The 12385-nt window shown below is 48.6% G+C and overlaps 4 protein-coding genes across 4 annotated transcripts; 3 read left to right on the top strand and 1 right to left on the bottom strand.

Annotated features, from left to right (window-relative positions):
• The first annotated feature begins 219 nt into the window (after nucleotides 1-219).
• On the top strand, nucleotides 220-2763 carry F5Y00DRAFT_235880 (uncharacterized protein). The gene is made up of 2 exons (XM_048007638.1): nucleotides 220-596; nucleotides 866-2763. The coding sequence occupies exons 1-2, from the start codon at nucleotides 543-545 to the stop codon at nucleotides 2483-2485; spliced, it is 1674 nt and encodes a 557-aa protein (XP_047865120.1). The 5' UTR covers nucleotides 220-542; the 3' UTR covers nucleotides 2486-2763.
• Nucleotides 2764-3970: 1207 nt separating this feature from the next.
• On the top strand, nucleotides 3971-6390 carry F5Y00DRAFT_235879 (UPF0187-domain-containing protein). Its single transcript, XM_048007637.1, has 4 exons — nucleotides 3971-4570; nucleotides 4628-4989; nucleotides 5043-5389; nucleotides 5443-6390. Exons 1-4 carry the CDS (start codon nucleotides 4361-4363, stop codon nucleotides 5940-5942), a joined length of 1419 nt encoding a protein of 472 aa, XP_047865119.1. The 5' UTR covers nucleotides 3971-4360; the 3' UTR covers nucleotides 5943-6390.
• A 310-nt stretch (nucleotides 6391-6700) lies between these two features.
• On the top strand, nucleotides 6701-8376 carry F5Y00DRAFT_261662 (nagb/rpia/CoA transferase-like protein; the record flags this gene model as incomplete). Its single annotated transcript, XM_048011246.1, has 2 exons — nucleotides 6701-7900; nucleotides 7993-8376. 2 exons carry the CDS (start codon nucleotides 6701-6703, stop codon nucleotides 8374-8376), a joined length of 1584 nt encoding a protein of 527 aa, XP_047865118.1.
• A 409-nt stretch (nucleotides 8377-8785) lies between these two features.
• F5Y00DRAFT_67991 (elastinolytic metallo proteinase Mep) lies at nucleotides 8786-11383 on the bottom strand. The gene is made up of 7 exons (XM_048014007.1): nucleotides 10866-11383; nucleotides 10415-10806; nucleotides 10238-10362; nucleotides 9749-10174; nucleotides 9265-9682; nucleotides 9117-9206; nucleotides 8786-9063 (listed from the first exon to the last, which is right to left on the bottom strand). Exons 1-7 carry the CDS (start codon nucleotides 11220-11222, stop codon nucleotides 8967-8969), a joined length of 1905 nt encoding a protein of 634 aa, XP_047865117.1. The 5' UTR covers nucleotides 11223-11383; the 3' UTR covers nucleotides 8786-8966.
• Between the last annotated feature and the right edge of the window lie 1002 nt (nucleotides 11384-12385).

Raw genomic sequence — 12385 nt, 5'->3', positions numbered from 1 at the left:
TTCCTCGTGCGCCTCGGCCGCCACACAAAGTCGTCAACAACGTGGTGCAGTTAAAGCGCCTGCACGCACGCCTGATCTACCCCTTACCCAGCCAATCAGCGGTATCTTCCTCCGAGACCGATAGTTCGGACGGATGTGCTGTTGGTCCTTGGGTGGACTCTTGTCAAAATAGGTGCCTTTCTTTTCCCTCCTAATGCTCCTCTTATATTGATCGGTTCGTCGGCTTTCATAGTACTTATACAACCTAAAGTACTTTACGTAGCTAACTTAAATAAAACTCATGTTCTGCCCGCGAAGTTCTGTCAAGTGCATCGATGTTAGACCTCCTATTCCCACTTTATTACCCCCGTCCATGTTCAGCGATCCCTTCACCGCCGCGTGTTGGCCGGACAGACGAATGACAACCGTGCTGGTTAGCTAACCGGTTGCGTTCCCGCCTCGTCCCTCTTTTCCCGCTACTTCATAAGTAATTAAACTATAACTCGTCTTTTCTTGTTGTTTTCATTCCCAACTGTATAAGTGGAATAACAAGTATTGCTATAATGCCTGTGGAAATTGTTACGATCGTGAACTCGTCGGGGAAGGTAATCAGCAATGTAAGTTTGCGGCTCTGGCCTTTCACAATTTCGTGCTACTTGTCGCTGTTACCATCATAATATTGTGACTGGTATTACACTATCACACTATCACACTACCACACTATTACCGGTCCTACATCTACACTATGGGTTTACTTTCTACAACATGCCCCGCAAAAAAAATCTCTATTCCTTCCGGCGTTTTCAGTCCAATATAAGCAGAGAGCTTTTTTTCATTTTATATGTTTTATTTCCGATATGCAACCTAACAATTATCGCTTCGACAGGGCAGACACCTGATTAATGTGCTTAAAGAGGCCAAGGCATCATATCAAGAGAAAAAGGCAGCTATCAAAGCCGAACGCGCCATCAAGCGTAGCGAGACCATCGACATACCGAGCGCATCTCGCTACTATGACAGCATCGAATATGATGGGTGGCCTCGACGGGCATCTCACGATGACGGTGCTTCCCAAGCTTCTTCCCGTAGAAGCTACCGCTCAAAGCGGTCTACTTCTCAGGCGGGAAGTGCCTTGACTGAACGCAATTTAAAGACTCTTACTGAAGTCTCCTCTACGGCTCCTTCGCGCCCTCCAGTTACATATCGTTCTCCGTATGCCGAGACAGCCCCCAGAGATATGACATTGAGTCGACCAACATTAGCGCATGCGCCAACGATGCCTACCTACGCCGGTGAGCTTGTCGCTTCGACCCCGACGCATATGGTGCCTGTGTCCCGATCAACGTCGGATCCGGCCTTAAGGGAGAAGGGGAAGGATATCGATATGAACTTAGCATATGGAAGCCTTCCTCCGGATCTAGAAGAAAGGGTGGATCTAGATCCTGTCCATAAGAATGTCGAACCGAATGTCGAAAAGGAGCGCGAAGCAATGAGCGTAATAGAGAAGATCGAGAACCTACTAACGGAGGCTCAATGTTTACACCATACTGCGACGCATATCATTCAGCATCTGCAGGGAAATCCGGAAGCTGCCGCTGCTGTTGCTCTCACGCTCGCCGAGCTTTCTGCGCTGCTGGGGAAGATGTCACCCTCTTTCCTTGCCGTCCTCAAAGGTGGAAGTCCTGCAATTTTTGCTCTTTTGGCCAGCCCCCAGTTCCTTATTGCGGCTGGAGTGACGGTTGGAGTGACGGTAGTCATGTTTGGAGGTTGGAAGATCGTGAAGCGTATCCAAGAAGCTGGCACCGCTGCTGCTGCTTCTCCGATGGCTTTCCCGGCGCACCAGCCAGGGCCTGGTGAAGCCAGTCGGGCTCCATATCCGGAATCAGAAGTAAGCGCGGGCTTTGACGAAGCTCTCGTGCTTGAGGAAGAGTTAAGTAGTATCGAAGTATGGCGCAGGGGCATTGCACCTTTTGGCGAGGACGATCAGGCCGACCTTGAGCTCATCAGCCCCGAAGCTGATCGTGCCATTCGTAGTCAGTACGGTGGTGATGATGCGCGGACCGAGCGTAGCGTTCGCACGAATCGAACTGGTCGCACAGACAAGACATCCAAGACAAGTAAAACGACCAAGACCAGCAAGTCGCACAAGCCGCAGAAGAGCCGTAAGGGCGACGCAGGAGACCATCATGACGTTCCCAAGAACGGTAGCAGCAGTGGCGTCAAAGATGTCGATAACGCGAGTGAAGCAGGTAGTCACCGAAGCCACCGAAGTACCCAGAGTCATCGCAGCCACCAAAGCGTCCAGAGTCATCGGAGCGATAAGACGGAACGTCACTCCAAATCTAAGCGATCCGAAAAGGTAGAGGTCAAGGCCGTCGACGACGATCGCAGTGACCGAGAAAAGTCCGTCGTGCTTCGTCCGAAGAAGGACAACATGCTCAAGTCCTTATTCAAGAAGAAGAAGGACCGCGAAGATAAAGAGCGGGCTTACTCGGTTGTTCGGTGATGTTATTTATATTTGGGGTTTCGTCCATCTTCGGGTATATGCATCGAATTGCAGAATAGGAGGATACCAGGCTCCTTAGATTTACATGTTCATTTACGGGAGTTTATGGGTGGTGTTTATATTATATATATTAGCATGATGCATATAGCGGGTGGTCGCCCATCACGAAATCAGTTTATAGCAGGTAGCTACTTAGGTCGGTCGGTAGGTAGGTATGAAGACATACGAAGACAATGCAGAGAGTGAAATTCAAACATCATGTCTCCAAGTTCGAGACGCTTATATATAGTTCGAGTGTGATGCGCTTTGGTATCTTACCGTGCAAGATTACCTACCTAGGTACCTATTTATATATTCGTAATAGGCAATGCAGTTATGTAGAGCCAGAAGGATTCAGGACTGGGGCCGTTTGGTTTAAGAGCTGGCATGACTTTTTAATTTTCCAACAGCTTAGTTGGAGATGGGACCAAGTTGATTAGACGCCTATTAAATCTAGATTCTTCCTAGAAATTAACCAAATGAAGAAATCATATATTCGTAAAGTACGCATAGACATGTTGTTGGTTAGATAGCCTTTTATCCCTAGAGCCCTACTCCACTAGTATCGTATACGCAAACCTAGAGGAGAGAAAACGTCTAATGACATGCAGCTGCCACGTTATATTACATATGTAAGTCTAGACGTGTACTAGAATATACTCTTTGAGCGGTCAGCGTAGTTATCTCTTGCAGAAGTCCTAGTTCATTTCCGTGTGAACCTATTACCTATAAGCTGCTTTTCTTACTTTAGGTATCTAGGTAGGTGAATATTCCTACGGGCTTATTATTCCGCTTCTCTCAGCCACGGTCATCCATGTGTCCTGCAGTACCTGCATCTTTGCGCAGCACGACGGTACGTACCGAACCGATCGAATGCTTATTTTGGAATAAAGCCGTTGGTTCTTTAACAGACGTTCTGGACCGAAGGCTTCAAACGTTCGATCTCGTCTAGTGGCTACCGACTAGGATCATCTCATCAGCTTCTGTGGGGCAAGAAGTTCATACCACTCGTATTCCTTGAATTGCATCTAAGTAGAGAGACTGCTATTGTGCGCTCTCCTACTCTCGTCGAGTCAAGTTAGCTAGAGATCTACCTTTGTAGTATTTCTGCATTCCTAGGACCTGCATTTGAGGACGAGTCGATGTAACTCATCTGGTTACAGGCTGGCGTACAGACAATAGCCACAAAATGCCACCCCATGATACAGACCAAATAACCCATGCTGGATCCCCCTGCGCTGCCAAGATATCCTATTCTGGGAATTCTAGAAAACCCACGTTGGCTGGTAGTATCTAATTCGCCCGCTATTCTACGAGGTTCCTTCTAATTGGCCCCCTTTGGCCTTTCTCTCCGTTTCAATTCACTCCACCGAGGTGACGACTAGACCTAGAATAGTCATAGAATACCCCCAGTAAACTATGTAGAGCTCTGATGAAATCTCGGGCTGACAGTTCTCAATGCTGAAGCAGATATTTAAAGCTGTGGTGCCCAGCTCATTATGCGCAAGGAATTGGGATTTGACAGGGACATACGTAAGGTCTCCGTTTGAAGTTTTTTTCTTTCTAGTTATTTTATTCTTTTTACCCCTTGTATGCTCAATCTCAATTTTTACCGCTCTTGGTGTATACTCTCCTTCATTTTTCACCTAGACAGCTTCCGGCTCGCGGTTGTGATAATTAATTGACTGTTATACTGCGGTCCTGTCGATCACCGAGGAGCAGCTCTTTACTGTTCTTTGTAGACCCCCCGTATAATTGCGCAATACTACTCTTTGCCGATCACATCGTCGTCCCTCGATCTCCCCACTCGTTCCCACTTCTTAAGCTTCTCTCGAGATGTCGGAGGACGCAGGTGCCACAGGAGCGTCCGCTGCTCATGCGCAACAACACTATGGCGAACCGACCGCGCTTCATATCTCGACCCAGCAAGAAAAGAGACAACCTACTGCTCAGGAAGATGTATATCCTATATCGCCTAGTCGGAATACAACGACTCCAAACCCATTCAGCCGGAGAAACACGAGCATGGATATAGATGCTTATTTTGTACGGTAGGAATTCCAATTATGCTGCGTAATGAGTGCTAACTCTCCCATTCTTTAGACCGGCCCTCGTGATCTCTCTAAACACTCGAAATGGCCTCTATTCATGCAGCTACATGGCAGCATTCTGCCCAAAATGATTGTCCCACTACTTGTCGTCGCCGCCTGGGCGAGTCTTGTGACCGTCGTCTCAAAGACGGTTCCAGGGGTTAACTTGGGAATCAGTTCTATCTTGCTCACTGTCACCGGTTTCGTCGTGGGTTTGGGTCTATCTTTCCGCAGCTCGACGGCGTATGAGCGATATGCCGAGGGCAGAAAATACTGGAGCCAGTTGATATTCGCCTGCCAAGGCCTCGGTCGAGTCTTCTGGATAAACGCCGTCGAACGCGAGGGATCTTCCAAGAAGGACCTGCTAGCGAAATTGTAAGATTCCGATTAAAGATTGAGGTATATCCACATCCGTTAACTGGGGCTAGGACCGCCATGAATTTAATCGTAGCCTTTGCGGTATCCTTGAAGCACAAGCTCAGATTCGAACCGTATACGTACTATGACGACCTCGTGGAGTTAGTCGATCATCTTGACACCTTTGCTAAATCTGCCACGGAAGAAAATGCGATGAAGCCGAAGTCAGGATTGTTCAAGGCGGTCGGAGAGAATCTCGGTTTATCATTTGCAGCTTCGAACCCCCGGAAATTAATGAAGAAAGCCCAGACCCCCCTGGGAAATCTTCCACTAGAGATCCTCTGTTACCTCACGGCATACGTAGACGAACTGGCCCTCAATGGCCAGCTACCTATTCCGATGCAACAGACTACTGCCTGTAAGTCGTTTCCAGCTGAATGAATACGCAAGTTTTACTAACATAACTTACAGACAACCAACTTCAAGCCTTGAACGACGTCTTAGTCGGTACCGAGCGAGTTCTCAATACTCCCCTTCCTATTGCTTATGCCATCGCTATTTCGCAAATCACCTGGATTTATGTGTTCCTCCTGCCGTTCCAATTGTTCCTCCAACTTGACTGGATAACGATCCCAGCTACCGTCGCTGCGTCTTATATCATCCTAGGTATTTTCTTCATAGGCCACGAAGTCGAGAACCCTTTCGGCAACGACGTCAACGACTTGCCTCTGGATCTATTCTGTCAGCAGATCGTGCAGGATATGGAAACCATTGCGGCGCGGCCCAAACCTCGCCTCTCCGAATGGGTCGAGAACCCAAAGAATAAGGTCTTATATCCTCACAGCGAATCGGGCTACAGCGTGTGGGCGCAGCGACCCGAGTCAGCTATTCGGAGCGCGCTACGGAACCGGCCCCACGCCGGGTTTGACAAGATGGACGGGAGTAGTGGAACGGGAGCCCAGAGCGTATAAGATTGCGACGTCGGATTACATCTAGGTTATGGAGAAGTTTTGGGGTTGCTAGGACTCTATCCATTGATAGAACTAGCTCTTCTAAAGGTAATCCATTCTTTTACATACTTCTTAAGGATATGCTTCGTAAAGGAAGTCCATTATTTTCGCGAAGCATACCTATATACTTGCATTCTTGGAGTTTTCTCCATAACGTCTTAATCATGGGGGACAGGAAAAATAGGAAGGCGTGTTGGCGGTATTATTTGTGTCATTTGGGTTTTAGCGGGAATGCGGGTTTTTTGAAAAAATAAAATAAAATAAAATAACCTTTCTTATTCGTTAGAGGTAGAAAAATAAGGGCAAAAGTGCGAATTAACGATGCTGTTAGGCATGGAACATTTAGGTAGTCAAATACATATATCGGTACCTACCTATATTTCGGAATATATTGATGTTGCAGTTTTGATTTAATTCATAAAATTCCTTATTATAAAAATCCCACTTGGGGTGAAGCTCGACATGCAATATCTTTATGCTCTGTACCCGTCATCATCTCATAACCAAACCCCCCTCCAACTAGCTGATTGGTAAATGGCGTACACTTATGACGAGGAAAACGTAACACCAGCCGACTAACAACCTGCGGCTACCTTGTGATGTACGGGATATATCATGGCCCCTTCTTTAAAGCCGTACTGGCCATCTTTCCTCGATGCGTATTGAGACCATTTCCAAGAATAACTCATGCTAAATCTTCATTCGATCGGAGGTATACAATGTCTTCAAACGATGCTACGAAAGGGAAAGACGGGCTCAAAAAGCGATCTGTCGCAGGATCCTTTCTTTTCAGGTTCCCCCACGGCGACGAGAGGAAAGCCCAAGTAGCCTTGTTTAAACGCAGCGGTAAGGTCAGTACTTACCAGCACAAATTTGCTCCCATATCCGGCAGTGTCGAGAAGTACGATGCTACTCCACTCGCCACCGCTTTGCGGGAGATCAACGAGGAGACGGGATTGACATTATCCTCTATCGAACTGTTTCGTGTCGGTAAACCGTACTCTTTCGTTGACGAATCTATTGGTCGCGAGTGGACTATTAACCCGTTTGGCTTTCGCCTCAAAGAGAAGTCTGAAGGAGGAAAAGGTGAAGAGGGGATCACCATCGACTGGGAGCATGAAGGATTCGAATGGTTTAATCCATTAGACGTAAATGAGTCGGACGAGTTTGGTGGCGTCCCGAAGCTCGTCAATAGCTTGCGAAGGGTGTGGCCCGAGTACGACCTGGGCCCGAGGGCGGCTGAAGTCCTATCGTCCGGCCTACAACAGCTGAGAGACGATCACGAAAGCGGTGCCAGGCAGCTTGCCAACCTGGCGATATCAACTTTGAAAAACGTTATTGTAGAGATGGATTCTGATGTGATTGATGATAACTGGTGGGCGAATATCCGAATGGCCGCATGGCATATATGTAAAACTCGCGAAAGTATGGGAGCCGCGATCACTAGTGCTACAGTCAAGGCACTCGACCGAATTGAGAACATAATCACACAAGACATACCGCCACGAGAAAAAGTTCGGAAGATTGTCGATGCCCTTGAGAATCAGTTAAACGAACGCAAATCTACGACCGATCGCATTCGTGATTCATTCATCGACTATCTCCGCCAACATGTTATCCGAACTACGGGATCGAAAGAAACTATTTCTATTCTTACATTGTCCTATAGCTCTACTATATCGGCATGTCTTTTGCAGGCTGCTGCCCATCTAGGCGTCTCGATTGACCTTCGTATTCTAGAATCGAGACCCCTCTACGAAGGTGTGACTTTAGCCTCAAAGCTGCTCGAGGTGGAAAACGATTCGGTGGATTTAAACGTGACACTCTATACAGATGCCTCTTCAGCTCTAGCCGCTGACGGAATCGATATCGTCGTCCTTGGGGCCGACCGCATTAGCACATCGGGCGACGTTAGCAATGTAAGTCAATACGTATACCGTATATCTCTTGGTGTCTTCTACCAAAGATATGCAAGCATCCGTGCCTACTCATGTACTAATCATACCATTAGAAAATTGGATCCCTCCCTGCCATTCTCTGCCAGAGACATGTTGCACCAAAGGCAAAGGTCGTTATACTGAGCGAAACGGAAAAGATAGCTCGGCCAGGCTTGATAAAAGATCACCTAGCGGAGGAAAACAGCTCAACAGAACTCATACGTACATGGAAGGGAATCGTAAAGGGTGCTGATCTCGTAGAAAGAATTTTGAGTGACAGCGAGCGCGATATAATACGAGGAAGAAAGGTTCGCGTAAGGAATTCATACTTTGAATGGGTCCCGGCTATGTTTATTCATGCGTATATCACTGACGAGGGGCTCTGGTCTGTCGAAAATATCATAGAGAGGTCAAACTGGATCGGCAAGGAGACAGACAGGTTTTTCAAGGATCTTTAGTCGGGATTGTAAGAGAAAATAGACTGGGACCGTTCACCGGAGTCAGCTCACACATACGATTCAGCCGACTGAGAAGCTGCGTGAAGTATCTAGTTATCGGTATGCTAATATACGTGTATTCTATCGTGACTATATTTGCAACATCAACGCGAGACTTTGTCCTGATTATTTACCATGAATGGAACCACCCATATCAGGCAGCTGGTTAAAGAACGTTGCAATTCGCTAGCTTTAGGTTATCAAAAAATGAGTACCTTGGTGGACTATTTGCTATTATTAATAGCCATGGGTTTCCCCAAACCGCCGATTTTGGTACCTTAGGTACCTCCTAACTTGTTTATCCAAGTTCGTCCCTAAGATAAAAAGGTACCTAATTCAGTCTACTCAGCTTGGGATGTAATAGAAATCATGGCATAAAATAATGATATTTTAATTAATCGGGTATGTTATCAGACGAGGCTTGCGCCGTAACCTTGGTATACCCTCAGTATTACCTTTGCTAACCACCTCGATTAGGAGCTCATCCGTGGCCCTAAAGCTCCGGCCCAGTAGCTCATAGACGGTGCGTAGGGGTCTAACTAAGAATGTATCTAACAGACTCCGCTGGGTATCGTGTTGCTCCCTGTGCGCCTGGTGCTTGAGTAGGCAGCGCCCTCGCCGAGACCCCGCTTAGCGAAGGCGGTCCAGCTAAAACGTCATTGTCAGTTATTGTTTTGGTTTGAGTTGCCAGATTTACTTACAGCTCGCAGACGTTGTCACCGCCGGTCAAAGCCTCGTCAGCGTCAATGATGGCATCACGGGCTTGGATGAAATTGGGGTTGCAAGGTTGACTAGGAAGAATAGAGGGTCAGTTCGTTGCCACGCCGTATCTTAGGTTCAGGTACTTACAGGGCCATAGCGTCAACTACAAGCTTCAGGGTCAGGTACTTTCCGTCGGTCGGGACACCGTTCTGGTCGAATTCGGGCTTGGGGCCGTCATTCTTGCCGTGCTTGTCGATGAGATTCCATAGGACTTCGTACAAGATCGTGGCCCACACCTCACCAATATCGTGCACCTCGTTGTACGTGTTAAGCGTGACGTATTGGTATGGGTTGGTGTCGAGGCTCGTCGAGTATAGATAGTTTCGGATGCCCGCGGGGTCATTGTAAACCCACGCGCCTAAGCTGTAATCCGTATTCCGAGTATCCCCAGGCTGTAGGCGGATAGCTGTTGCGAAGAAGTCGCCCCAGCCCTCGCCCATACCACCTGATTCAAGCGCGTTCAGGCAGTTGGAGTTTGCAGGACCACCGGTCAGGCGGTTCGACACTAATACGGAAAAATTAGCCATGTTGTTTCTTCGGGCTACTCAATAGAGAATGGATTGTCACTTACAGCCGTGGCTGTATTCGTGGATAATGACGCCGGCCTCGAAGGCGCAGTCTCTATAAGGGGTCGACTCTGTCCAAATGTACATCCTCATCCGTCCGTTCTGTCCATCGGGAGGAGTGGCGAAGTTGGCATTGTTGGTGCCGGAGCCGTCCTGCGCGTTGAGAATGACGAAGTCATTGCCCTTGCCGCCCTGTCCGTTGTTATTAGTTTCGAAGTTACCGGCCTCCTCGGTGAAGCCGAGGTCATATAGTAAATCATGGTACGTGTTCGCCGTATAGAAGAGCTGAGCGACCGAAGCATCTGCGTACGACGACGGCGGCGTCAAAGTTGCGTCCCAATTATACTCGAACTTTAGGGATGAGCTGTCTGGGCGGTAGTTGTTGAGGTAGTCCGATCCGCCATCCGGATTGGTTTGCGCGATACCGTTGTCTGTTGGTAAGATATAAGGTCAATAATTACATCCTGAGCGCGCCCTATACGATATTAACTCACTTCCTCGCGTAGTTGTGTAGTTGGTCGTTCCGTCGGATAACCACGTGAACTCGGATGTCTGGAGGTCCCACGGGTCAGTTACGACTTCTCGCTCGCCAACATCGGGGTCGTTTGTTCCCCACGGGCTATCGAGGCGTTAGACACGAGTTTTCGACTAGATATACGGATTATACTCACTAGACCAGGTACGTAGCATCGGCGACGTAGTCGACTACACCGTGAATTTCTTCGTTGGTGTTTGCGTCAACGTACGAGAGTAGCCAGTTGTCTAAGATATCAGTCTCTACCCTCCATGTGAGAGCTAGGCTACCATCAGGCTTGGCGAAGTAGACTAGGCTGGCTTCGGGGTCTTTCTGAGCACCTGACGTTCCTTTAAGCACGAAAGTCTCAGTACCGTCGGTCGCCTCCGCGGAGGCGTCCCCGGTTACAGGTAACTCCAAAAGCTTAGTGGCTCCCGAGAGTGCTTGCGTCGGGTCTGAGAACTCCCGCTTCTGAAGAGGGCTTTCTTCAGGGATGGAACCCGTGAAAAATGAGTTGCCGTATGAGAAGACATTCCCATCGGCGCCAATCTAATAAGCATTAGTTTCAAACTGATCAATTTCTTCCATAGCTAGGCTTCGAGGCTTACATTGACATTGAAGTCGGCATTGTCAATATCCAATCCGTGAGCCGTCTGCTTGAAGTTGACGTGAGCAATCCCGTTCTTGCCAACGTAGTGGTCGTCAACGAGGCGGAACGTGGCTCCAGGGACAACGCTCTTGACGAGCTCGGTCGCGGTGTCGACGTAGGAATCCCGTTTTAGAAGACGGACGGCCCTGTTAGTGCTTGCCGCAGCCTTGTTAGTATACTCGGCCGTCTCCTTTAGACGATAGGCGTTCAAGTCTACCGTCCGGCGCCGGAGCCCAGCCTTGTAAGATTGGGTAGGGTGGCCATGGGCGGGCAGTGATGCGCCTAGAAGGCCGAGTAACAACAATGATCGGATCATCACGAAGGAGAAGCAGCAGAGATGACTTGCCGTGCTTGTGCTTGTGCCTGATGGCTCTACGATCGCTCAACGTCGGGTATTTATATAGCTCGAGCTTTTTGGTACTCGGCCTCGACCCTGGTATCCCTCCTCACTGAACTTCCTCTTTCGAAAAGGTTCGTGATGGCTGACAGACATAATGCTTATCGGTAGGGTTGGAGTTTAACATGCCTTGATTTGTCGGCCCACTGACTACGGTCGTGTGCCGTTGACCGAACATCTCACAGATATTCCTCCGTTCGAGAAGGCCGTCAAGATTCACGAGCACAACTCCCATTGGCGGGATGCACAATAAGCTCGAGAGCTTGCCCCCCTGCTGGATACAAGTTCACGAAAGGAAAGTGATTATCGGTTGCAGCGGAATACCGCACGTCTTGACAAGGGCTTATGACGTTCGGAGCAGGTCCCTGAACACGGTAGGCCGGCTGGCTGGCACGCCAAGACGTCGGAGCTTTGACTGGGACGAAATAGCGCCGGACTGCTCTATCTGTCGGGCTTCAATTTTACGATACGGTGTACTCACCGGACCAGGCTAAGCCCTGTGTTCGATTAGCCTCATGGGTTTTCCACCAGGGCCCAGAATTACTGTTGCTTTCTCTAAGGCTTTAGATTTATCGTTTGCCTCCTTTGCTTCCTTTGAAGTAGGGCTTTAATAACTCGAGCTGCTAGAGCGCCTGATGGGCTACAGACAACCTCTACGAACCCGTTAACGTCATTGGAGCTTTGATATGCATCCAAGCAACTTCCAATTCGAGAATGTCTCTTCTGCTCGCATCTCTCAAGTATATCTTGACTATGGCACATTCTTGTCAAGGCTTAGCTCCAATCTTTTGGTACTCCTGGGGGTCAGCCTTGGCGCATCGGCTGACCTCCGCTGCGCCAATGTCGCAATCTGTATCCCGGCAGACGAGGAAGCAAGACTACCTCATTAAGGCGGGTGTGTGACGCGCCGAGTCCTATGGTAGGACATGTGGAGATAAGAAATCTTAGCTTGGCAGATGCAATATTTGTTGCTTAAGTCCTAAGGCTGCCTTATGCGAAAGGAAGTTGTAGGGCCTGTCCCCTATTAAGTTGTTATTATAAATTGACCTTGGCTATCAGACGGTCGCGACTGGTCTGGCGCT

The sequence above is a fragment of the Daldinia vernicosa genome (assembly GCF_022497035.1).
Source record: "Daldinia vernicosa strain CBS 139.73 unplaced genomic scaffold F5Y00scaffold_21, whole genome shotgun sequence".
NCBI classification, from domain to species: domain Eukaryota; kingdom Fungi; phylum Ascomycota; class Sordariomycetes; order Xylariales; family Hypoxylaceae; genus Daldinia; species Daldinia vernicosa.
This window is presented reverse-complemented; position numbering and strand designations above follow the sequence as displayed.

What these genes read in the sequence shown, in the direction of transcription:
- F5Y00DRAFT_235879 (XM_048007637.1), top strand. Translation starts at nt 4,361, where the DNA reads ATGTCGGAGGACGCAGGTGCCACAGGAGCGTCCGCTGCTCATGCGCAA. An exon ending in AAGGACCTGCTAGCGAAATT is followed by an intron (nt 4,990 to 5,042) that starts GTAAGATTCCGA and finishes AACTGGGGCTAG; the next exon opens with GACCGCCATGAATTTAATCG. An exon ending in GATGCAACAGACTACTGCCT is followed by an intron (nt 5,390 to 5,442) that starts GTAAGTCGTTTC and finishes CATAACTTACAG; the next exon opens with ACAACCAACTTCAAGCCTTG.
- F5Y00DRAFT_235880 (XM_048007638.1), top strand. Translation starts at nt 543, where the DNA reads ATGCCTGTGGAAATTGTTACGATCGTGAACTCGTCGGGGAAGGTAATC. An exon ending in CGGGGAAGGTAATCAGCAAT is followed by an intron (nt 597 to 865) that starts GTAAGTTTGCGG and finishes TCGCTTCGACAG; the next exon opens with GGCAGACACCTGATTAATGT.
- F5Y00DRAFT_67991 (XM_048014007.1), bottom strand. Translation starts at nt 11,222, where the DNA reads ATGATCCGATCATTGTTGTTACTCGGCCTTCTAGGCGCATCACTGCCC. An exon ending in GATGCTACGTACCTGGTCTA is followed by an intron (nt 10,363 to 10,414) that starts GTGAGTATAATC and finishes ACGCCTCGATAG; the next exon opens with CCCGTGGGGAACAAACGACC. An exon ending in CCACGAATACAGCCACGGCT is followed by an intron (nt 9,683 to 9,748) that starts GTAAGTGACAAT and finishes TTTCCGTATTAG; the next exon opens with TGTCGAACCGCCTGACCGGT.